General features: G+C 41.5%; 1 protein-coding gene across 1 annotated transcript; it reads left to right on the top strand.

Annotated features, from left to right (window-relative positions):
• The first annotated feature begins 1,405 nt into the window (after window positions 1-1,405).
• Tbpl2 (TATA-box binding protein like 2) lies at window positions 1,406-24,477 on the top strand. The gene is made up of 7 exons (XM_075984416.1): window positions 1,406-1,459; window positions 3,145-3,602; window positions 4,221-4,308; window positions 7,526-7,617; window positions 16,881-17,048; window positions 19,933-20,027; window positions 24,401-24,477. The coding sequence occupies exons 1-7, from the start codon at window positions 1,406-1,408 to the stop codon at window positions 24,475-24,477; spliced, it is 1,032 nt and encodes a 343-aa protein (XP_075840531.1).
• Window positions 24,478-26,467: the final 1,990 nt, after the last annotated feature.

Here is a 26,467-nt window from a genome sequence, read left to right as displayed (position 1 = left end):
AATCCAAAGCCAGTTCTCCTAGCCTGGTACTACTCTGCTTCCTCAGAAATTCAGACAGAGAGCTTGCCATTAGCAAAAGTTAAAGAAAACGGGACAAAGCAAACAAAGTAACTTTACGTCCTTGGATAAAGCTTGTTTCCCTCATGTTTGTAATTTTTCTATTTCTCAACACTTTTTTTGCCAAAGTACAAAATATTATAAATTCCGAAACGAAAATAAGTCAGTATACTCAGCTACCGAACAGGGGTGCTTATTGACTTGGGGTGTAGCTCAGTGACAGAATGCTTGCCTGGTGTGTATGAGGCCCTGGATTCAATCCACAGCCATGCAGAGGATGGGAAGGTGCTTTGTCCCAGCTCTGTCATGACACTTAAGTGAGTCCAGACATGTGAAGCACTTAGCCTAGCTCTGATTCAACGGAAGCACTTCAATCCCAGCAAAAAACAACTGGATATTGAGTTTTGCAGTATCTTCTTGCGTTGTCTGGACCCTATCTGTGGAATACCCCAGCTGCAGGTAAATTCCCTGTAGCTGCTGAAAAGCTACCTGGGCTGACACAGCTGTCGGTAAATTCCCTGTGATTGGTGAAAAGCTACCTGAGGTGTGACGGTGAAAAAATAATAACAGAAATGTCACATCTGGGTGGTAAGGGGGCTCAGCGGGTAAGGGCGCTTGCCACCAAGCTTGCTACTCTCGATTTGGAGCCTCCAGTTCCTTCCACATGCTGGAAGGGGAGAATCCATTCCTGAAAGCAGTCATCTGACCATCACGTGATCTCTGTAATGCGCCACATGTACACGCACACATCAACGGAGATAAACAAATAAAATAAAGATGCCACATCAGAGAAATCCGCGAATGGTGATATGCTCTGTAATCCCAGCACTCAGGGGCTGGGGGACGGTTTGTGGCTAGCCTGAGCTGCATGCAAAGAGAAGAGGGAGGGGGAAAAGGAGGGAAAGAGAACGGAAGGAGGAAAAGGGAAAAAGGAAAAGAGTAAGAGAAAACGCATTTTTTTTTTCTCACAGCGCACGTCGCTAACTTTCTGCTGCTCTCCTGGAAGCATGGCAAAGGGTGCAGGCCCAGTGGTGGCGGTGGGAGCGCCAGTGGGGGCTCTGCCTGGTCTGCCCCAGCCAACTCAGCAGTCCTTCTCTGCCTCTGGGCGCCACCAGCTGTGTCTCGCCAGGCTCATCAACTCCTTCTCTGCCTCTCACCTGGTTCCTCTGCTCATTCACACCATCTGTGCAGGTGGTAGACCCAGCAGACCCCACCTCATTGTGTCCTGCCCGAGGCTGATAAAGGTCATCAGCTCTAGAAGCTGGGCTGGTTCCACCAAAGTGCCTCTGATTTGCTTGGACGCTGATCCCTTTGCTTGTTCCCAGCTCTTCGTGGTGGGCTCTCCCTCATGGAGGAGGAGGACGCGTACCTGGACCTCTTCCTGGAGCCATACTCCATCCAGGTGAGCCTGGCAGCCACCTCGCTGAAAAACTGGGACTTGTGTTGGCCCTGGGGAGTCTCTTTGAAATGCCAACTCTTCCCTAAGAGGCAGGTTCGATCCAGGCCCTTCAACTGAACTTGGAAGTTCAGTGAGGTAATCAGGATTGTCAATTTAGACATCCTAGCCATGAAGTTAGATGGCCTGGTCCTGGTGGTAAAGGGACATGCTGCCTGCAGTCACCTGGGGTTCCAGCGCTTCTGCTGTGCTAGGTTCAGGCCACGCTCAGGGCATCTGACCTCTCAGACTGATTGTGAACAACTAGGCTCGAGCTATGCCTCTGCCTCAGTTTCTACAGTAGCTGGAACTACACTTGCGGCCCACCACCTGTGACCACACTTGGTTTGTTAAGATTTTTTAACTATTTCTCTCTCTCTCTTCTCCTCTCTCTCTCCCCTTCTCTGCCCCTCTATCTCCCCCTCTGCACCCTTCTCCTTCTTTTTGTCCCTCTCTCTCTCTGTACCCTCTCTCTCCCTCCCTCTCCTTCCTATTTTTTTGGGGGGGGCAATGGGGCATATTTCTTTATGTAGCTTTGGCTATCCTGGAACTCACTAGAAAGACCTTCAGATTCACAGAGATCCACCTGCCTCTGCTTCCTGAGTGCTGGAATTAAAGGTATGAGCCAGCACCATAGAGGCTGAGGCCAGCCTAGGGTATAATGAGATCCTATCTCCCAAACAAAACCAATGTCAATTTAAAATATCCTTAATATTTCAATCTCAGTAACTTATTTATCTGTTCTAAATTCACATAAGTTGTACATCTCTCCTTTGATGAGAAAAAAACAATGCTGAGTCTTTAATGAATGCTGACCAGTCAAGTAAGACTAAGTCCCAAGATTCACCTGCTTACTCTAAACTGTGATTTTTGTATGGGGCCACAGAGATGTGGCTCCGTAGTTAGGAGCAAGAACCAATCTTGCAGATCGCCTGAGTTCAGTTCCCAGCACCCATGTCTGTGGCTCACGATTTTCTGTAATTTTAGCTCTAGGGAGATCCGGTGCCTTCTTCTAGATTCCTTAGGCCCCTGCACTCAAGTGGCCATATCTCCTTCACACATATACGTAATAAAAAAGTAGTTATAAAAATCCTCAATGTGAATTTAAGTTATCTGATGCTTACAATTATCTAACAGAGTACAGCTGCTGTCTTCAACTTTCTAGGCATCTTGAGTTCAACTATACCTATTACCCAGCTGGAGTTAGGGACAACTTAGCAAGCTATAACTGAAGTAGGAAAAACATTGTATGGTGAAGGCCTTCTCTATATTTTAAGATATAGTTAGCACAGATTTATTTGTTTCTATTTTCTGTGTATGAGTGTTTTGCCTGTGCGTATGCATACCATGTGCATGCCTGGTGCCCAATGAACGAATCCATGAGCGCATGTCAGATCCCCTTAAACTGGAGACTCTAGAAGAGCAGGCAATACTCTTAAGAGCCATCTTTCCAGCTCTAAGATAGGCTCTTAAGCATGCTGGTGCTCTGTAGTAGAATCTTGGTGGGACTTTGTAGGAGGCGGGGTGTGAATCGAGGCCATCTTGAACTCCCTTTCAGACTGAAGCCGTTGGCTTCCTGCCATAGTGGAGTCCCATTGGTGTAACCCACTGGCGTTTTGAATTCTTTTATTTTTGCTTTGCACGTTGCCTAGGATTACTATCCTCGAGCCGTGTCTCAACTGTTCAGCCCACAAGCGCCTGTAGACGTGCACCCGCTTAATCTGTCCCATCCAGAGACGGTGTTTAATTCACATCTTGGTGGAGGCAAAGAAGCATCCAGGGACTTCTCACCTGTGGATCTAAGCTTCCTACCAGATGAGCTTATTCAAGAAAATAAAGACCAGACTGTCGTTGGAAACGAGCATGAAAAGGAGCCAAGTTGTGAAGCTCAAGATCAGCCGTATCAGTTGCAGTTGCCTGGTGGGGAGGACAGTGGGCTGAGCTTGAACAGCGGCAGTTCACCGGATTTCCTCCTGCGCCCTGATGGTGCTGACTCCAGCCAGCCTGCTCCAGGAAAACCCAACTCTGATGCCTTACCTATGGCATCCTTAGTGTCCATGACACCAATGAACCCTGTTCCAGAACGCTCTGGAATTGTGCCTCAGTTGCAGTAAGAGTACTTGCTTTTAAAGGGAGGGCTGTTTCTACATGAGCAGTTTATGAGTTTATGTTTCAGACCGTGAGAACTAGCTTCAGGATAATGGTGGAAGGAGGAGCATTTCAGATCGCCTTATTCTTTTTCAGTTCTTAATGGATCATAACCAATGGCAGACTGGTTAATTATTAAAGGAAACACCAGTTCTTGGCCCCCTTAGAGGAGGGTCAAGATTAACAACACATTCTTGAAAGATTATATTGTCTATACCAAAGCACTGAAGTTGTTAACAATGGTAGTTAGGGGCTGGGTAAACACAAAAGATATAAAATTGAGTTTGATTAGCAAACTCCCTTGGGTTTGTGGTTTCTGTTTTAGGACAGTGTGTTTTTTTTAATTAATTATAAAATTAAGTTCCAAAACTTAATTTTAGTTATGAAATGTAAGAAAATGTGGATTTTAGCACATTGAGGTTTACAGTTAACTAAGGACTACATGCCTTTGCATTTCATGCTGAGAATTCTCCCCCGAGCAAGTTGCTAAGGCAGAGTCTATGAAATAACTTAATGAAGTAAGCTAAGTTGGTGTTGAAACTATACCATTATGATCTTCTGGATTGCCTTGTTTCTTCAGGAATATAGTTTCCACTGCAAATCTGGCTTGTAAATTGGACCTGAGGAAAATAGCTCTGAATGCCAAAAACACAGAATATAACCCTAAGGTAAGAGACTTCGGTGTCCCTTCCAACCATTGCAATTTTCTTAGATATTGTTCACTGTATGGTTATGACATTGGCTCATTTATTTTCTTCAAAGAAATTCTTAGTGAAAAGTTTTGTTAATTCAGAAGGTTAACTATCTCATTTTTTATTTTGAAGTTATAAAGTCATCCATTTTCCATGCTGAATAGAGCAATAATTGAAAATCCTGAAACTAGAGCTTTCCTTGTCATTCACAAAGATTTTTCAGCATGTCTGTTTTCAATACAGTGGAACACTAACTTGAAACTAACTTGAATTATCACACCTGTGGACCTGTGGATTCTTTTGGATCCTTTTTTTTTTTTTTTGACAATGTCTTGCCACATAGCCCAGGTTAGGTTTGAACTTGGACTCTTTCCAGCCTCTTCTTCCAAAAGGCTGGATTGCTGGGATTATAGGTCTGTGTAACCATGCCTGGTGAGAAATACTATTTTTCTAAATGCTGGCTCACATAGCTGACATGTCTATGTTTTTCCATTTTTGGTTTCTTTTGTCCAAAAAAGCTAAATTGAGGCAGGTGGCGGTGGTGCATTTGGGAGGGAGAGGCAGATGGATCTCTGTGAGTTCAAGGCCAGCCTAGTCTATAGAGTGAGTTCCAGGACAGTCAGGGCTACACAGAGAAACCCTGTCTCAAAACAGCAACAAGAAGCACATAATCAGAAAACAGAAAAAAAGCTAAGTTGTTTATAAGGCTCTAGCTTTTGCTTACACATGGCTGATTCAATGGTTCCCCACCTAAAGGTTTTTTTTTCACTATGTAACCAAGCCAGCCTCAATCTCACAGAGATCCCCCTGCCCATGTCTGCTGACTGCAGTTTAATAAAATATGAAGACATCCTGTCTTCGTTGACATATTTGCTTACAGAATTTGGATTTGTTAGCTTCCTCAACATTTAATGATTCCTCAGGCTTTGTGCTTTGTAGAGGAAGGCAGGGCTCGAAGCTAAGTCCTGAGCCAGGAGTACAATTATGTGTACTTCACGTTCACTGGAAAACAGCTCCGTGGACCCAGTGGCAGAAGATTTGTGGTCAGATGATAAAGAATCACAATAGTGAGAGAGACTATGTAAATCAATTCTTTATAGACTAAGCATTTGCTTTCGCTGACATCTGAATTTAGTGTTATGTTATTATCCAGATACCAAATAGCTTTTCCTTTTCTGTCTCACGTCTCTGGCTAGAGTATGGATAGAAACACCTGGTGAGGTTGGGCATGGTGGTACACACCTTATAATACCAGCATTTGGGAGACTGAGGCAGATGTAGTTCTGTGGGTTCAAGACCAGCCTCATCTACGAACTGAGTAAGGTAAGCCAGGCTTACATAGTGAGATCCTGTCTCAAACTATTCTCCCTTCTCCCTACACACAAAAGGAAAAAGAAGTGGAAGCAAAGAAATAACAGCTGTGAGGTGAATTCTTAGGGCGGCAGCAATGACAGATTGCATTATTGGAAAAAAAGATAATTTTATGCATATTTTCCTCATCGTCTTCAGCTCCCCCTGCTGGAATGTATAGGAAGAGAATGTAGAGGAGCTGTCTGGAATTGTACTTTCTATGCAAATTCAAGTTCGTGCTTTGAATTATCTTAAATGTTTAATAAAATCATGATGAGAATATAACAATTGCTGGGCATGGTGGTACCGGTTTTTAAATTCCTTTTCTTGGGAGGCAGAGGCAGACAGAGCTCTGTGAGTTCGAGGTTAGTCTGGTCTACACAGAGAGTCATAGCCTGGGTGCATCGTGAGATCCTTTCTCCAGAAAACAAAAAGAAAATGAAATAGTTGGTTCACACCTGTGCTCCTAGTACTTGAGAAGCTGGGGCAGGATTACGAGTCTGTTTGCTTGGATCATCTAGTGAAGATATGTATATTTCTCTCTTATATTAATGAATACCAGGGAAAATGATATATTTTAATAAGCACACAAAAAGCATTAATGAGAACTCATTCAGTCTCTGGTGGTGACGCAGGGTTTTTTTCGTGTTTCCAGTTCAAATTGCAATTGCTTGTCTGAGCCTGTAGTGATCCATGATCTTTTGGAGTAGCTGCCCCCACAAGAGGTGATCTTGCAGGGGACCCACCCCAATTTCAACTAGAAAGTTGGAGAAGTGCGTGCGTAGGACCTATGGGAGGACCAGGTCATTTAGTGCCTTGCTAATGTGATAAGCTGACTGTGTCAAGGGCTTCAGCGTCCTTGAGGGGTCTTATCAATGAGCAGGCCTGGGAACACACATTGAGAAGAATTATAAAGGCTGGACCTTGATGAAATGGATTTTCCCTTTGTCTTTAGCATGCTTGTCATTATGTGTGTTGTGTTCTGCATTTTAGTTGCCTTGGTATTCTAGAATCTTGGCAGTAACATATATAATAGCATACTTTTCTTTTCTGTGATTTTTTTTTTTGGTCTTGAAATGAGATTTAGCTATGTAGCTTATGTTATTCTTAAACTTGGAATCCTCCTGCCTCAGCCTCTCAAGTACTGGGATAATAGGCATGGGCCACATCAGGCTCATCTAATTTTTGTTTTGGGATAAGATGAGATCTCATATATTCTAAACTGGCCTCAAATTTGAGTGCAGCCGAGGATGACCTTGAACTCCCCCCCCCCACTCGTCTCTACTTCCAGAGTGTTAGGATTCCAGGTGCACCACCAAACCTGGATGATTCCATTCTGGGAATCAGACCCGGCAATTCATGTGTGCCAGGTGGGCACCTGGCTAATGGCACCATATCCTCAGCTCGCCATCTGCACGCTTGCTCTTAAGAGGAAAAGAAAGTATATCAATATAAATCTAATGATATAATGGTAAAGATTATATTATGTCTTTACCAAGTTATGATAATGTTGGAGGTGAAATACTTGTTTATTAAATGAGGGCAACAATGGACTTTGTTAGTCTTGTTGAGTGTATAAATGAGAGAAAGTCTAAAGCTCATAGCATCAGACCTTAAATGGAACAGATGCTCTAATTTTAGCTGATCCTTTGGAAACAGCTGTAGAGTAACATTTTGTAATTATAACTTTGGTTAACGTGGGAGGATAGACCCAGACATTGTTCAGTTTTTCTCGTCCATTTCAGTTTCCTTGAGATTTTCATACACAGTCCCAACTTTCTAACTGGGCTACTACTGTTCACTCCCAGTAGAGACTAATTCTCCCATTGGCTTTGGTGTGCAGAGGTTTGCTGCAGTCATAATGAGGATCCGAGAGCCAAGGACAACAGCCCTCTTATTTAGCTCTGGGAAAGTGGTCTGCACAGGAGCCAAAAGGTATGAGGATGAAATTTTCCTTTCTTACCCCACAGGCGACTCACTATGTAAGGAAAGAAGTGTAGAATTTGTGTGAAAACTCATAGTAGGAGCAACATATTTTTCTCTGTCAAACAGTTAATATGGGGTTAAAAGTTCTTAGTCTTGGCCAGGCAGTGGTGGTGCATGCCTTTGATCTCAGCACTCTGGAGGTAGAGGCAAGGGAATCTCTGTGAGTTCGAGACCAGCCTGGTCTACAGAGTGAGTTTCAGGACAGACTCCAAAGCAACTGGGAAAGCCTGTCTTGAGAAGCAAATAAAATGTTCTTAGTCTTACTTTTAATACTAAGCTATATCCCATACTTTATAGTACTCAACATTTGGTTAAGGTTCAAGGAAATTAATTGGGTTATGGGAACTTGTTTTTAACATATACATGCATGTTACATGTATATTATATACACATATGTTATATATAACATATACATGTTAAAAGCAAGTTCATGTGTACACACACATAATTTTTCATCTGCAGTCATGACAAGATATCAAAAGCCTAGGGATATTATTGTGGATTTATGAAGACATTTTTCAGTTGTATTTCTTCTTTCTTGAAAAATTTATTAGATTTTAAAAAATACCAATTCAAGTTCCCACTCCCTCCTCTCATCCCATTCCCTCCACACACCCTCCCACCCATCCCTATCTAATCCTCAGAGAGGCTAAAGCACATTGCTTTGGGGAAGGTCCAAGGCTATCCCTAATATATCTAGGCTGAGCAAAATATACATCCAAAGAGAATAGGATCCCAAAAAGGCAGTACATGCAGTGGGAATAAATCCTGGTGCCACTGTCAGTGATCCCTCAGTCTGCCCCAGCCATGCAACTGTCAACCACAATCAATGGGACTAGTTTGGTCCTACGCTTGTTCCTTCCCAGTCCAGCTGGAGTTGGTGAGCACCTATTAGCTCAGGTAATCTGTTTCAGTGGGTGAACCCATCATGGTCTTGAACTCTTTGCTCATATTCTCATTCCTTCCATTCTTCAACTGGACTTTGGGAGCTCAGTCCAGTGCTCCGATGTGGGTCTCTGCCTCTGTTTCCACCAGTTGCTGGGTGAAGGTTCTATGGTGATATTTAAGATAGTCATCAGTCTGACTACAGGGCAAGTCAAGATCAGGCCCCTTTGCCTCTATTGCTTAGGGTTTTAGCTGGGGTCATCCTTGTGGATTCCTGGGACTTTCTCTAGAGCCAGGTTTCTGTTAACCCTAAAATGGCTTCCTCAATCAAGATATCTCTTTCCTTGCTCTCATCTCTGTCCTTCCTCCATCTCAACTATCCCATTCCCTCAAGTTCTTCTCAATGCTTCCCTTCTTCCCTGCTCTTCCCCTTTTACCTTCCCTTCTGCCCCCACCTCCATGCTCCCAATTTTGTCAGGAAATCTTGTCTGCTTCCAATTTCCAGGTGGGTCTTTATATGTTTTTTTTATGGGTTCACCGTATTACTTAGCTTCTCTAGGATCAGGAACTATAGGCTCAATGTTCTTTGTTTATAGCTAGTATTCCCTTATGAGTGAGTCCATACCATATTTATCTTTTTGGGTCTAGGTTACCTCATTCAGGATAGTGTTTTCTAATTCTATCAATTTGCATGCAAAATTCAAGATTTCATTGTTTTTTACCACCAAGTAGTACTCTAATGTGTAAATATGCAACATTTTCTTTATTCATTCTTTGGTGAGGGGCATCTAGGTTGTTTCCAGGTTATGGCTATTACAAATGATGCTGCTATGAACATAGTTGAACAAATGCTTTTTGTAGTATTACTGAGCATCTTTTGGGTATATGCCCAAGAGTGGTATTGCTGAATCCTGAGGTAGGTTGATTTCCAATTTCCTGAGAAACTGCTGCAAATTTCCAAAGTGGTTGTATAAGTTTGCATTCCCACCAGTAATGCATGAGTGTTTCCCTTACTCCACATCATCTCTAGCATAAGCTACCATTAGTGTTTTTGATCTTAGCCATTCTGACAGGTATAAGATGGTATCTCAGAGTTGTTTTGGTTTGCATTTACCTGATCGCTAAGGATGTTGAACATTTCCTTAAGTGTCTTTTGGCCATTTGAGATTCTTCTGTTGAGATTTCTCTGTTTAGTTCCATTCCCCATTTTTAATTGGGTTATTTAGAATTTTAATGTCTTTATTTATATATTCTGGATATCAGTCCTTTTTCTGATGTGGGGTTAGCGAAGATCTTTTTCCATTTAATAGGCTGCATTTTTGTCTTATTGACTGTGTCCTTTACTTTACAGTTACAGGAGGTTTTGTTTATTTATTGTTGCCCTCAGTGTCTGTACTACTGGGGTTATATTTAGGAAGTGGTCTCCCATGTCCATGCACTGAAGACTACTTCCCACTTTCTCTTCTATGAAGTTTAGTGTGGTCGTATTTATATTTATGTCTTTAATCCATTTGGACTTGAGTTTTGTGCATGGTGATAGATATGGATCTATTTTCATTCTTCTACATGTTGATATCCAGTTATGCCAGCACCATTTGTTGAAAATGCTTTCTTTTCCATTGTATAATTTTAGCTTCTTTGTCAAAAAGCAGGTGTTCATAGGTGTGTGGATTAATATCCAGGTCATTGATTTGATTCCATTGGTCAATCTCTCTGTTTTTATGCCAGTACCAAACTGTTTTCATTACTGTAGCTCTGTAATAGAGCTTGATGTCAGGGATGGTGATGCCTCCTTTATTGTACAAGATTGTTTTGGCTATCTTGGGTTTTTTGTTTTTCTATATGAAGTTGATTATTGTTCTTTGAAGGTCTGTGAAGAATTGTGTTGGGATTTTGATGGGGATTGCATTGAATCTATAGATTGATTTTTGGTAGGATTGCTATTTTTACTATGTTGATCCTACCTATCCAAGAACATGGAAGATCTTTCCATTTTCTGGTATCTTCTTCAATATCTTTCTTCAAAGACTTAAAGTTCTTGTCAAATAGGTCTTTCACTTCTTTGGTTAATGTTACTCCAAGATATTTTATGTAATTTGTGGCTATTGTGAAAGGTGATGTTTCTCTGATTTCCTTCTCAGCTTCTTTATTGTTTGTGTATAGGAGGGCTACTGAGTTTTTGAGTTGTTCTTGTATCCTGCCATATCACTGAAGGTATTTATCAGCTGTAGGATTTCTCTGGTAGAGTTTTTGGGGTCACTTATATACACTATCATATTATTTACAAATAATGAAAGTTTGACTTCTTCCTTTCCAATTTGAATACACTTGATCTCCTTTTGTTGTCTTATTGCCATTGCTTAAACTTGAAGAACTATGTGAAGAAATATGAAGAGAGAACAAAACACCTTTGTCTTGTTCATGATTTTAGTGGAATTGCTTTGAGTTTCCGTTTAATTTGATATTGGCTTACTGTTTATTGATTTTATTATATTTAAATATGTTCCTTGTATCCCTGATCTCTCCAAGACCTTTATCATGAAGGGATATTAAATTTTGTCAAATGCTTTTTCAGCATCCAGTGAAATGATCATATTTTTTTCCTTCAGTTTATTTATATGATGGATTACTTTGATAAGATTTTTGTATGTTGAACCAGTCCTGCATCTCTGGGATGAAGCCAACTTGATCATGGTGGATGATTTTTTTTGATGTGTTCTAAGATTTGGTTTGCCAGTATTTTATTGAATATTTTTGCATCCATGCTCATGAGTGAGATTGGACTGTAATTCTTTCCTGGTTGAGTCTTTGTATGGTTTTGGTATCAGGGTAACCGTAGCCTCATAAAAAGAGTTTGTCCCTTCTGTTTCTATTATGTGGAGCACTTTAAGGAGTATTGGTGTTAGCTCTTCTCGGAAGTTCTGGTAGAATTCTGCACTAAAACTTTCTGGCCCTGAGCCTTTTTTTTTTTTTGGCTGGGATGTTTTTGATTACAGCTTCTATTTTTTGCAGTATAGGTCTATTTAAATTGCTCACCCGGTTTTGATTTAATTTTTGTATATGGTATCTATCTAAAAACTTGTCCATTTCTTTTACATTTTCCAATTTTGTGGAGTACAGGTTTTTGTAGTATGACCTAATTATTCTCTGAATTTTCTCAGTGTCTGTTATGTCCCCCTTTTCATTTCTGATTTTATTAATTTGGATTTTTGCTCTCTGCCTTTTGATTAGTTTGGATAAGGGTTTGTCTATCTTGTTGATTTTTCTCAAAGAACCAGCTCTTTGTTTCATTTATTCTTTGTATTGTTTTCTTTGTTTTTATTTTGTTGATTTCAGCCCTCAATTTGATTATTTCCTGCTTTATACTCTCTCTGGGTGAGTCTGCTTCTTTTTGTTCTAGAGCTTTCAAGTGTGCTGTTAAGTCATTAATGTGAGCTTTCTCTGTTTTCTTTATGTGGACACTTAGTGATATGAACTCTCCTCTTAGCACTGCTTTCATAGTGTTTCATAGGTTTGAATATGTTGTGCCTTTATTTTTGTTGAATTCAAGGAAGTCTTTAATTTCTTATTTCTTCCTTGACCCAGGGATGGTTCAGCAGTTCACTGTCAATTTCTATGAGTTTGTAGGCTTTCTGAGAGTAGTATTGTTGTTAAATTCTAACTTTAATCCCTGGTGATCCTATAAGACATAGGGGGTTACTCTAAATTTTTTTGTGTCTGTGGAGGTTTGCTTTGTTACCAATTATGTGATCAATTTTAGAGAAAGTTCCATGAGGCTCTGAGAAGAAGGTATATTCTTTTGTATTTGGGTGGAATGTTCTATAAATGTCTGTTAAGTCCATTTGATTCATGACATCTGTTAGTTCTCTTATTTCTATGTTAAGTTTCTGTCGGGTTAACCTGTCCATTGGTGAGAGTGGAGTGTTGAAGTCTATTATTAGTGAATTTGATGTGCAATTTAAGTTTTAGTAATGTTTCTTTTACATATGTGGGTGCTCTTGTATTAGGGGTATAGATGTTCAGGATTGAGATTGCATCTTGACGAATTGTTCATCAATATAGTGTCCTGCTCCATCTTTTCTGACTTATTTTATTTTGAAATCAACTTTGTTAGATATTAGGATAGCTATACCCACTTGTTTCTTTGGTCCATTTGATTGGAAAACCTTTTCCCAACCATTTACTCTGAGGCAGTGTCTGTTTTTGAGTTGAGTTGTGTTTCTTGTATACAGCAGAAGACTGGAACCTGTTTTCATATCCATCCTCTTAGCCTATGTCTTTTTTATAGGTGAATTGACTCCATTGATATTAAGCAATATTAATGAACAGTGGTTGTTAAATCTGGTTATTTTTCGATAGCAGTGTTTGTGTGTTTCCCTTCTTTGGGTTATGCTTGTAGGGGATTATCAGATGCCTGTGTTTTTGTGGGTGCAGTTAGCTTCCTTGGGTTGGGGTTTTCCTTCTAGTACTTTCTGTAAGGCTGGGTTCCTGGATACACATTGTTTAAATCTGTTTTTGTCATGGAATATCTTGTCTTCTCCATTGGTGGTGAATGAAAGCTTTGCTGGGTATAGTAGTCTTGGCTTGCATTCATGGTCTCTTAGTGTCTGCAGCACACCTAAACAGGACCTTCTGGCTTTCATAGTTTCCATTGAGAATTCAGGTGTAATTCTGAGGTTTACCTTTATCTGTTACCTTTTTTCTTTGAAGCTCTAAATATTCTTTCTTTATTCTGCATGTTTTGTGTTTTGATTATTAGGGGATTTTTTTGATCAAGTTTATTTGGTGTTCTGTAAGCTTCTTGTGCCTTCATAGGAATATCCTTCTTTAGGTTGGAAAAGTTTTCTTCTATGATTTTGTTGAATATATTTTCTGTGATTTTGAGCTGGAGTTCTTCTTCCTCTTCTACCCCTATTATTCTTAGGTTTGGTCTTTTCATGGTGTCCCAGATTTCCTGAATATTTTGTGTTAAGAATTTGTTGGATTTAATGTTTTCTTTGACCAATCGATTTCCTCTATAGTATCTTCAAAGCCTGAGATTCTTTCTTCCATCTCTTGTATTCTGTTGGTTCTACTTTCCTCTGTAGATCTTGTTTATTTACCTAGATTTTCCATATCCAGAATTCCCTCCGTTTGTGTTTTATTACCTCAGTTTCAGTCTTCAAGTCTTGAACTGTTTCCTTCACCTGTTTGATTGTTTTTTTCTTGGTTTTCTTGGGTTTCTTTGAGGGATTTATTAATTCCTTCCAATTTTTTTGTTTGTCTTCCAATTTGTTGTTTGTTTTGTTTGTTGTTCGTTTTGTTTGTTTGTTGTTTATTTGAGGGATTTATTAATTTCTTCCAATTTTTTGTTTGTCTTCCAATTTTTTGTTTGTTTGTTTTTTAAGGGAGTTTTTCATTTTTTCTTTAAAGATCTCCATTTTCATAAAGTTATGTTTAGAGTCATTTTCTTCTACGTCTTCTGTTGTGTCACTGCTGGGTTCTGGTGTACTGCCAATGTCTGTCTCAGAAAGCCTCTGTAATCTCTATACACCTGCTCTCTTGGTCTTCTCTCCTGGTTTGCTCCCTTGGTGTTCTCTCTTAATCCCCTCAGTGTTGTAGCAAGCTATTGTTCCCCTCAGTATTACAGCAATCTCTAAGCTCTTAGGCGGGGTATGGCTAGTAACTTGGAGGGTCCAGTGGATGGGTTTGGGTTTGAGGGGAGCCTAGCCATAGGAAACTCCCTGTTGGCTGGTTAGAAATGCCAAGGGAGTTGGGGAAGGGACCTGGGATTTTGTCCCATTGTGGAAGTCCTAGAGAGCAGGGTGTCCCACTATGTGGCTGTTCACTCACCTCTTGAGTCCCCTCAGTATTGGACAAGATAGAGTTTTCTAAATGGGACATACCTGGAACATTCACTTAGGAGCTATCTCTGGAAAGATTTCTCTTTCCTGGATCTCCTACAGGAGAAGTCTGAGCTCTGATGTTTGCTCCACAGTCGGTGGAGAGAGCTGGTGTTTTCCTTGTGTCAGATGGACAGCAAGTCCCCTTTGGAGAGGTGATATCAACCTGTAGCTACAGAGGCACCAATCATTCATTTATTCCTATGAACATGGGCTGCCAATAAACTTACTTATATCTGCTAAACTTATTGAAAAAACTTACATCATTTAAATTTGTATTTTTATGATTATGACATCAAACATCTCTTCATGAGCATGTAAAATGCTTATTATATCTTTTGCCCAATGTCCTATAGATATTTGTCTTTTGGTAGAAGTCTTTTGCATTTTAAGTATTTTGCAATTTTATGCTGCAAATATTTTTCCAGATTACTATGTATTGGTTTTCAAACACAACTTAAAGTTGTTGGTGTACAGTTGGCTGATTCATTTTTCCCCCATTATGTTTTCCCTTTATCATTTGAAATCTTGTTTGGAAAACCATTCCCCTTGTAGCTCATGATATAAATATTGACCTCCAATATTTTTCTAGCCCCAAATATTTTTCTAGCCCTTTTAATATCTTATATTATATAAGAAATAACAGAGAAAGGATTGTGGCTTTTGATTCATTTAGAGTAGTGGCTCTCAACCTTCCTTATACTTTGATTTTTTAATGCAGTTCTTCATGTTGTGGTGACCTATCTTGTTCTTGAGTTCTGCAAAATGAATTCTGAGTGTTCGGTTTATACAAGAGAGAGAGAGAGAGAGAGAGAGAGAGAGAGAGAGAGAGAGAGAGAGAGAGAACGGTATTATTGTCCAAACTCTATCCAAATCTATTTTCTGTAATGATAAGGATGAAGGATACATGTTTGCTTAGGGATATGTACAGAAGGTAAAATTTAAATAGTTCTTACCACCTGTGATGAAACTTTAGGGTTTTAAATCTATTCTCTAATGTTTGCGCAATGAATATATGTGTAGACTTTGAGCTGTAGCTAAAATAGGAACCCGTATGTGAGGTTTACAGCAGAACAAGACTTCTTTTACAAAATGTCTTCATTTCATTACTAACTTGGGACATAGTCTTGCCATGTCAGGAGTTAGAAATGGGTGGGGAACACAAGGGTGATTGAAATAAAGTGCATGGCCCAATTCACATACGAGGACAGTGAGGGATCTAGGGAAGAGAATTCAGCACTTCGCTTGTCCAGGCAAGCTGAGTCCAAGTGGCCTTTCCTTTAGGAACTGCTGGTTTACAACTTAAGATGGGTACACCTCATGAAGAGAGCTGTGTTCATAGAATTTACTCATGGTGGCCCCTGCCTGGCAGCCCCTGCTGCTCACTATTGCTTGGGCAAGTGAACAATGTCAGATGAAAACTAGAGGCCCAGATCTCAAGCCTGCCATTTCTCTGACATGTATTTGGGGTCAGTCGCAGCTATGAGTTTGGATACATTTTCTCCTCATGTTGAGTATGAATCTCATAGCAGTTGGGTGAGAAAGCTGAGAAAACTGGGCAAGTTTTAAGGAATTTAAAGTTGTTTTTGACAATTCGTCTCCTAAAGACACAAGTCTATGCCACTCACTTGGCCCATATCTGTCTTCCTTGCGTTGATTAATGTTTTGAATGTCTTTGTCCTTATTTTTGTCCCTATACAAATGGCTCACACATTTTTAGACCAGGGCACTTCTCAGGCTGCAGTGAGAACCAGAAGAACTTAGAAGACTATAGACAGCAATTCGCTGGTGCCCAGACAAGAGTGTCTATGTGCCAGAGGTTACACCTGGGTCATGGCTCCTCTTACAAGATTTTAGGTCTGAGGACACACTTTGAGAAATAGTGCAGTAGTCAATTTTTCAAACAACATTCAAAACAAGTCAAAGTACCTTATCGGATGAGGGATGACCAATCAAGGTGATGGGTGCCGGTCAGTTCAACAACCAATTGTTCATTGTTCCAAACATTTTACACGACACTATGGACAAAGGTAAGCGAGGGAGATCCTTCTCATGGAGGCTCACTTATTTTTATTTTATTCTTGTGATTCTGGGGACCAGATCCAGAGTCTTACACATGGTAGGCAAGTGCTCTGTTGCTGAGCCACACCCGCATGACCAGCCTACAGTCTCATAGGTACATTCAAAGATGAACATAGGACATAGAGTAGAGAGGTGGTCAGAAGTGCAGGCTACAAATGCAATAGTAAAGGGGTCATTAATCAACCAGTTTGATTAATAGTAGATGCCATTAATTAAGTAGATGTGGTAACGCATGCCTGTAATACCAGCATTTGGGAGATGGAAGCAGGAAGTGCACGAGTTACTCACTAGCCTGGGCTATACAGCCAGACTCTCTCATGAAACAACAAGAAAGTGTCTTTATTTGTGTTTCCATCTCCCCAGTGAAGAGGAGTCTCGACTGGCAGCGAGAAAGTATGCTCGCGTGGTGCAGAAGCTTGGCTTCCCCGTCAGATTCTTCAATTTTAAAATTCAGAACATGGTTGGAAGCTGTGATGTGAAATTTCCCATCAGGCTGGAGATTTTGGCGCTCACCCACCGGCAGTTCAGTAGGTATGAAGGCTTCAGGCTCAACCTCACTCTTGCTAAGCTGCAGCAGTTATAAATTTCAGGCTGTTTATACAAGAGAGTGGTCAGGGAGAGTGGCTACTTTCCAGAAGATCAGAGGAGAAGGCAGGGTAGATGAATGGATTAGGATGCTGTGCCCCAGACCTCAAAAGTTGTGGTATGGGTCAGGGTCTTGAAATAGTGGTTCTCACAGTGACATTGCAAAGTGGGCCACTTTGGCCCACATCTCTGATTGGGAAGCTCCACCGGAATAGATTCAGCTTGCCATCCTGCAAAGTTCATACCCAATGATGGTGCTGAAGCTCTGTATTGAGGGCCACTAATGGATTAGGTTTATAAAACTGGCCCAAGTGGCTTTGGAGATGGCAGTAGAAGTGAAGGGGTGAGGCTGACAGCTGGAGGGTGGAGAAGAGGGGGGAAAGATGGCTGTGACATACATAGTCTCTGAGCGAGATCCTATCTAGTCGTGTTTATTTGGGAGGGGGTGTCTTTGTATAGCTGTAGCTGACCCAGCACTTCTGTGTTTACAGTGTTCCTAGCCTAAGGGAGCATCCTAGCCTTCCTGGTTCTGTAACCCTAGTCTCCACAGACAGACTGGCTCCCTGGCCTCAGCTCAGCCCTCAGAGAGGACAACTCTACACCCCACTCCCCTGGATACACATTTGGGTCAAAACAACTGACCTAATGTAAAGGGCAGATGCTTTTACTCTCTTGGTCAGTGCAGTCTCATTCCAACCTTTTACCTCCTTTGGGAGTCAACAGTGGGTCTGCCTTGTCACGTGGCTAAAGATCAGTGGAAGGGGTTTGTTGGCTTTTCTCTCAGATCCAAACCCAACAGAAGATAAAATGTCTGGACTTAACTGCCGAGCTATAGTTTATTCTGACATTTCTCTTGGGTGATGGCTTTCTTCCTCCTTCTCAACTATATTTTTCCCTCTTCCACACAATTTGCTTATTGAGTGACTATGATATCTATCATGTTTATTTTTCAAAAGTCAGCTCCATGGTCAGCTTCCTCATGCAATATACATCACCTCTGGGTGTGTTTTCTTTTGCAACTCGGGGTAATGTACAGACATAGTACATGCTCCATTTTTAAATATGTGAACACAGACATTTTATCATCCAGTATCTTGAGCCACAGGAGTCCAGTCTGCCTCCTCAGACACACGAATGAGGTCCACCTCAACTCGGAGCATGACACCTTGCTCTTTTCAGGCCGCTCGGGGCTCATCATGTTGTGCGTACTTCCCATGCCTTCGTTCCCTTCCCTTCTCAACAACATACAAAAGAGATTGCAGTTGACAGTAAAAGTCCCTTGACATAATTTTCACTTTCTGAAAACCAAAACTGGCCGAAGAGCAAGATCAGAGTCAGCTTCCTGGCTTTTATCTTCTAGAAGAGGCCCACACCAGTCTCTTGTTCCTAGCCGGCCAGGTTTATGAACTCAGTCACTTTTGTTGTGTCTGACTGGAAAGTGTGCTTTGTATTCCAGAGGCCTTTCTGCTCCCATGCTGGCCTCTCTCAGAAGCACTCTGTCAGGCCTCCATCCTCAGGATATGGATCTCAACTGCAAAGCACGCGCGCGTATGTGTGCGCTTATGTGTTTGCGTATGTGTGTGTGTATGTGTGTGTGTGTGTGTGTTTTTCACATTGGGGGCCTTAAGGATACTTTCCTAAGCAGAGAAAGGGATTTCTTTTTAACATTTTTCAATGCCTGTAGCTTGGGAAACATCACACCCATCAGGCGTGATTGAGTCAAGTGTGTCTTATGTTAAAAACCTCACGTTCATCTTTAATTTAGAGTCTGAAAATGTGCATTTCAACATCTATTACAGGCGTGTCCTGGTTTTGTATTTAGTTTTGGAACCAGGTCTGGCTACGTAATTCAGGCTGGTCTCACACTATAGCAATCCTCTCGTCTCAGCCTCCTGAGTGCTAGGATTATAAGCACCTCCGTGTCCAGGGTGTTGAACTCGGGGCATCATGTCTATAAGGCAAAGGCTCTACCGCTGAGCTACATCACCATTACAGCCTCTTCCTTGCTACCCTCTCTACCAATCTACATCACATAGTTTTCTATAAGCATGTCCCCTTCAGTTTTAAAGTCAGAAATATGCTGATAATAAATGCTCATTAAGGGTCTAAAATCGAAGTGAGTATTGTGCAGTAGATAAGGTCCTACTGGCCACCTATGCAGCCTTAGTCCCTTGCCCACGTGGAGTTTGCTGACCAAAATAAAGACACACTGTCACTGTTACTGTTGAACTGTGGAAGTCACTGTGGAGCTGAGACTGCTTTGTGTGCAGTGGGGTCCTGAGCAGGGTGCTCTGTGTTAGGTAGATTTTGAGAGGCAGAAATGCATCTAGAGAGGTGATACTGGAAGGAAATTCAAGGCTGACCTGGCCATGGACTCATCAGGTGTTTGCTATTCAGTCTCCACTGGATGACCTCCTTCCTCCCTTTCTCTGAGCTTCAGCCCTCTCTTATTTACACCAAAGAATAGGATAAATAGTACATCTCCAATCAGGAGTTTATTGTGCCTGTCACTTTAAAAACATGGTTTTGGAAGTGACCTCCATACTCTTCAGGAGTGTCACTTCCTTTATAGGATCACCTTCCTGTTTCCAGCCAGGGCTGCTACAGTTTTATTGGTTGACGAACTGCAGGTGCTTGCCAGTGTGGTCTGCTTCGTCCTCTGAGCATGAAGAGTTGGGTGGATCCTAGTGAGTCACTCTCCAGGCTCTTGTTTTTCTTCTGTCTGTTGTCCAAGAGCAAGTACTCTGAACAGTCATATTTTCTTTTCTTTATTGTTATTATCACTCTATACATTTTTTCTCTGACTTTCATGACCTCTTCTTCTAAACAGCTATGAACCGGAACTGTTTCCTGGTCTTATTTATAAGATGGTGAAGCCGCAGGTGGTGTTGCTCATCTTCGCCTCTGGAAAAGTTGTGTTGACAGGTAAGTTTAAGGTTATTATCTCATATTCACAAGATGTAAAACTATGTGTGCGTTTTGCTTTTCCTTCCTTCCTGAATGGGTTTTCCTCCATAACAAGGTACTTTTTGCTATATTGGGGGAAAGAAAAGTAGAGAAAATAATGACATTACTCATAGATCTCAGTTCCTAAAATGATAGATTTTTCATGTATCCTGTTACTTGATGTGTATTTTCATCTTCTGCTTTATATCAATCATTGCACACATGCAGCTTAACTTGCTGCTTCAAACCCTTCAAGCTTTTAATAAAGCTGCGCCATGTTCCTAAGGCAGGTACATATTCTCTGGAAAGGACAAATACTGAATATTGAGACTTTGTGGCCCCAGGAGTCTCTGCTGTAGGTGGTCTCATGTAGGGCCTTTGGAGTGTGACTTATGTGACTCTGTGACTCTGCTTTAAACATGTCACCAAATAGAACTCTTATTTTCTCCCAATCACTAAATGATCTAGAAGTCAGTCTTGGGTCACAACTGACATATATAGTCAGTGCGCTGGGTTTGTCAGCTGCCCCGCACTCCTTGACTCCTGTTCTAACAGGTCACCTAGTAGAACTTGTCTTCCCACTGTCACATGCTTCTGTGTTCCTTTGTGTTCGTTACTTACAAATGGAACAAGCCTTTGGCTATTTTATTTGTAGAGAATTGTTAGTAAGCGTGCTCCGAAGTCAAACTTTGGTTTGAGTATATCACTGTTTTCAAAGTTCTTAGCATGAGTTTCCAAATTCCATTAAAGGCATCTACAATATACTTTCCTATATCAAACCTCCCTTCCAACAGTGTATTCTAAACATCTTTGGACCAAACTTCCAGCAGCATTTTAAAAAATTGTATGGAAAGCTGGGTACTTGCCATTAGTCCTGACACTCAGGTAGCAGAGCAAGCAAATCTCTGAGAAAGAGGTCAGCCTGGTCTACATAGTTCCATGCCACCAACCCCCCCCCACATACATACCACTCGGCTAGTTTAAGTCATTGTATTGCTGGTTGGTGTGTCAATTGGCTAAACTATGGAGATGTATTCATAGACCTGATGTCCAAATGATGGACCCTGAATTTCAGGTGCCTACCAGGTATAGTGTTAGGATGCAAACACCCATCTGGCAGCAGTCCAGCCCTGTGGAGACAGATGGTGAAGTTATGTTGCATGGCATCTCACCGAATCAGAAGTTAAGTCATGTATACTTAAACCAACCATCCAGTGTCCCTAATGCTGCCATATATTCTTCAAGGGCAATAAAGTGGCCTAGGTTTTTGTGAAATTCTGTGGTTTTTTCTAAGGTCTTCACACAGACATTAGTGCACATAACCCTCTCACTACTCTGTGAGGAGGGTTGCTGTCTTTTCTGGCAGGTAACCTGAAACTTGGAGGTCAGGTAAGACGCCATGGTCGCCATGGTAGCTAGTGGTGCAGCTGACACTTGGGCTCTTACTCAAGTTCAAAACCTGTCCTTTCTGAGTTGATCAGGCCACATCTTGCTACCAGGGCTAGGAAGGGCATGCATGCCAAAGGGCAGTCATTGTAGCATGCACAAAAGGCATGGTAATCTTTGCCTAAAATGCTGGGGTCGCCCAGTTGAAGCTGCTGCTATAGGGCAGGGGCTGTCATTATTGATTGTTAATTGCCCTGTGAGCTTGGTTTTTGTTCTTACTTTAGTGAGGAAATGTCAGGTGAGGTCTGGGACACAGAAGGAAGAGAGTTTACTTAGAATATAAAAGTCCCTGGTCTGATCCCTAGTGCCACATCTAGTACTAACAACAAAATCTTGTTTTAACACATGGGAGCGGGCACAGGTGGTATTTGGTTGATGGTTTCTGGAGGGAACACTGGCTGCATGTCTCCCTCATTGCTGCTTTATGATTTCGGTAACTTCAATTTCTTGGGCTTCACTTTCCCCATTTATTAAATAAGGGAACTGTGCACTCTGTTGTATCAGGAATCACTGTTGCTAATGTAAAATACTGGCTGTGTTTCTGCTTCCCAGGGGTCTCCAGGTGGCATGCTCTTCGTGTTTGAATGCAGCCGTAGGTACAGTATTTTATATAAGGCCTTATGGAAAAAAAACCCAAATCAGTGTTTATCCCAAATGCCGGACCTGGATGCCCTGTTCCTTAAGGAACAGTAAGCAGACTGTCTTGCCCTGGGATTGGTTTTGGCATGCATGTTTGCGTCACCACTCACAGGCCATTGTCGGATGGTAAGAAGCCTATTCCAGATACAGGTGTGAACAAGCCAGAGGCAAGTTCTTTGTCAGTAGCCTTGTTCCGTTAGTGTCCCCATCTCACTGATTTGCATAAAACTGATCTCTTTGGAAAGGGAAACTGTGATATTCTACCTCTGAGAAGACTCTGGGGGATTTCCTATCCAAAGGTGCAGAGTTTCTCGTGTCTGTTAGTAACACGCCATCTTCCTCTTTAATCTTTCAGGGTGCAGAAAAATTCCTTAGCAAGGAATAAATGCCATTTTGCCATTAGCAGTCCAAAAATAATTAGACTTACAAGGATTTTCTTCTCCTTACTACTTTAAATTTTTTTAATGAGATTTATCTAACAAACTACTTGAAAGTAGGCATTTATTGCATTTAGTGTCCTGCAATACAGCATGACTATACCGTCACCTCCCGTTCTAAAACAGTCCATGGCTACAAAGAAATTTCCATAGTTTGCCATGTTCTCCAGCAGCTACCAGTATCTGCTATCACCATGGATTTACCTATTTTGAATGCTTCATCTAAATGTAACTTTTCCTACCTTTTATGGGTGGGTGGGTGGGGTGTCTGGATTTGTTTCGACTGTTGAGGCATGTCCAAATTTTGTACTGTTTATGGCTGAGTAATACTCTCTTGTAGACATACACTGAGGCTTTTATTCATTGAAGGCCACAGAGGCTGTTTCCATCTCTTCGTTATTATAACTGCTGGAGCAATTCCAGTCTGCACTGTGTGCCTGCTTCTGGTTTTGTAAGAAGTCTGCTCAGGAGGAACTGCTGGGGTGTGTGGTGACCCCATAACTCTTGAGGAACACCCAAACTTGGGAGCTGAACCCAGTTTACAGTCCCTCCAGCAGTGCAGAGGTTGCTGAACTTCAGCATCCTATCAGTTTTTTCTTTAATAAAAACATTACAGCTCATCACTGATCTGAATTCTGGTAGATGGTTTTTTAGGTCTTCTCCTCACTGGGCCTGGAGCTAAGCCAAATAATCACTCTTAGATTTTCTTCTTCCTTCCTTTTTCTGCACCTCTGAAGGTCCTAGGACCCCAGCTAATCCAAGTTATTCACTTACTAACAGGCTGTTGTTTTTGTTTTTGAAACAGGGTCATCTGTGTATCTCAGGAGGGCCTTGAACTTAAGATTCTCTTGCCTCAGCCTCCCAAGTGATAGATTAGAGGCATGTATCACTAAACCTGGTACTAACAGAACAGTTTTTTATTGTTTCTTCCATTAGCATCATTTCTTTGCTTTCTGCTCCCAAATATGTCAGATGCTAATTCTCATTTAGCTGAAGCCCGAAACTCCTATAAGAACCAGCCCATAACACTCACTGGGTTGTCCCTTATCCAGTTTGAAGGTGGTAAGGGTGATGATAAATTGTTGTCAGTGAGAGGCAAGTGGGAACGGACTAACATTTCTCCAGGGAGAGTGTCTAATCTTTGTTTAGTGCTATAAGTCATATCAATTATTAACAATTAACAAATTAACAATTGCTGACACCTAAGACTCCAATAATGAAAATGGTGTAAATTTTTCCTCTAATTACTTCCTATGTGTCAAAATTGTAAATTCTTAGAATAGTCTGCCTGGTCTGATACTATGGAAACAAGACACTAACCAGAAATGAAGGAATCCAAGAAAGACATTTTTGCCATTCATAGTAGCTGAGTTCACAGATTCTGAGGGTGGCTCCCTTAATGTCATATGGTAACACATTTGCAGACTATCCCATCTACATTCTACTGAGCCTGGTATGACTGAAGACAGCATCCAAAGAGAGGAAATGCTGGAGGAACTTCTGCCCTATGGCATGCATTTTGGGGAGACTAGGGCTATTGTGCCCCTCCAATTCTTCTCTTTATTAGAAAGAAATGCCACACTTATTGGGCACAACTAAAGAGGTGTCATCTGGAAACCATCACAAAACTGTGCATCCCTGTAATCCCAACACTGAGGAGGTAGACACAGACGGATCTATTCTGAGGCCACCTCAGGTTGTTTAGCTAGACCATTTCCCAAAATCAAAGAAACAGTCATTGAATATGGTGAAATGAAATTTTAGCATGTAAAAGAAACTGTTGTTGTTGTTCTTATGTTAAAGTTCACACTCACTTGAATTTCTTTATAGGTGCCAGAGAGCGTTCTGAGATCTACGAAGCATTTGAAAACATGTACCCTATTCTGGAAAGTTTTAAGAAAATCTGAGCGTGTCCCTGGGCTTCTCATGTTGTAGCGATTTGGATATGTGTTTAAGCACAGCAGAGAGGAGCAGGTTTCTACACATGGCTGTAGGAACCTCCCATGCTTTCTAGCAGTCCCTGTTCATAGCTAACAGGGTTAAGTTTCTTGTTTGACTTTTGCCTTGGTTTGGAAGTAGGGTCTACTGTGTAGCCTGAAGTACGGTTTGATTTATTACAAGGTGATTCCATGTGAATAGCTGTGATTAAGAAATGGAATTTTCTTACTTTAAGGTGACACTTGTGTGTTATTTAATTATAAATAAACAAGAACAAATGAACTTATTTCAGAATTTGAGATGGTTCAGACCTTGCTAGACTAAGGCACCGGGTCCATGCTTTATTTTTAAATATATAATGTGTTAAAATGTGTTCTTTGAAGACAGTAATACATCTGAACACTAACTATAATGTTATACCTATCAATAGAAATCATGTTCAGTTTTTTCTTATTTTTCCATTTGAAGTATAGGAGATGGAATTCAGACCCTTTGGTAAGAGATACTGTGAAAATTGCCTTGGGAGAGCCAGTGAACTATCCCAGACTGGAAAATCCTTTGTTTGAAATGGCCACGTGAAACTGTCCTCCAGCTGCCCCCAGCCTCAGTTATTCTGTTATTGTGCTGATAGCATTGTGTTTGGTTGGTTGGTTGTTCAGGAACCGTTCTGGTTTAGGGAAAGCTATTTGGAAAGCAATATAGGGATTTTTTTTTAAAATTACTTTTCCAATACTACCTGACTGTATTTAAGCAGACTCTGGAGAAAAGAGCAAAGAGTTCAGGCCAAAGATTTAGCTAGATTGGGGTTGCCAGCATTTGGTGATGTGCACAGGAAGATTGACAGGCAGCCTGCTCTTGTGATTCAGGCTGTAGGCCCCACATGGCTACTGGTATCATCTTTTCTGAGGGTAGACTTCAGTCTTTAGGTAGAATACATGGAAAATGCCACTTGGTTCCTAGGAGGCATCCCTGAGTGTGTGACTTGAGGGGAGAAAGCCCGGCTGGAGAGAATTCCGAGTTCTCATCGGTGGATTACTGGTCCAGTAGGACCTATAGCTCCACTTCTCCTGTTTCTGCAATGGTTTAGAAGCACATCCAACAATCTGATATAAACAAACACTCTTCTCTAAAGAGACTTGGTGGAGTCACGTCCATATTCACTGCTAAAGCACGGCATGGAGTTAGAGAAGAACAAAGCCCAGTAGAATTTGGTCTTCTGGCTTTGCTGGTGGGGTCGTGCCTGTCATTCCTTTGCCCAGGAGGCTGCCACAGCAGGGTTGGGACTGTAGGGCAGTGTGGGCTATGTAGAAGGCACTAACCATTAAAACCAGATTTTAAAAATCTACAACTTCGATTTGCAAGTTCAGTTTGTAAAGTGTTAGGCTGCTCTAGGTTTTTGTATTAACCACGATGGGGTGAGTATCAGGGAGAGGGTAAGGGTTTTTTTTTTTTTTTTTTTCCAAATAGCAAAGCAGAAAAGGAGGAAAGGTGAGTCAAGGATTCAAACTAGTCCTGAGATGGAGCTCTCTCCCAACTTTGCTTCCTGCAGTTTTAGCCAAACCTAAAAGTATCTTTAGTTAATAAAATGAATAATTCCCTTGTTCTGTCTGTACCTTAGGCAGAGAATGAAATCCTTGGGATACCCTATTAATATACCTTGAAAAACAGAGACATCGCGCTACAGGGCTCAGCAGGTGTTACAGTCCCAACTCTGGAGGGCACTGAGGAGGATCCTGGGCTCCCAGGCTCAGGCCCCTCTCCAGGCCTCTTTCACTCCCCACATGACCTCCGGACCATCCTCTCCCCTAGACGGACCCCACCCCCACTCCTGGCTTCCATTTGCCCGTGATTCTGACTAAGTTGCATGGGACCCACATATAAGAAGGGACACAGCATTTGTTCCTTGGCCTCCACATACAGACTGTGGAATACCCTCCCCACCCTTCACACACGAAGTCA

Source organism: Microtus pennsylvanicus, chromosome 9 (genome assembly GCF_037038515.1).
Source record: "Microtus pennsylvanicus isolate mMicPen1 chromosome 9, mMicPen1.hap1, whole genome shotgun sequence".
Lineage (NCBI taxonomy): Eukaryota > Metazoa > Chordata > Mammalia > Rodentia > Cricetidae > Microtus > Microtus pennsylvanicus.
Note: the sequence above shows the minus strand (reverse complement) of the source record. Positions and strands in the feature narration are given on the sequence as shown.

Coding starts and splice junctions, on each gene's coding strand:
- Tbpl2 (XM_075984416.1), top strand. CDS start 1,406: ATGGAGGAGGAGGACGCGTACCTGGACCTCTTCCTGGAGCCATACTCC. Junction 3,603..4,220: donor GGAATTGTGCCTCAGTTGCA/GTAAGAGTACTT, acceptor TTGTTTCTTCAG/GAATATAGTTTCCACTGCAA. Junction 7,618..16,880: donor GTCTGCACAGGAGCCAAAAG/GTATGAGGATGA, acceptor CCATCTCCCCAG/TGAAGAGGAGTCTCGACTGG.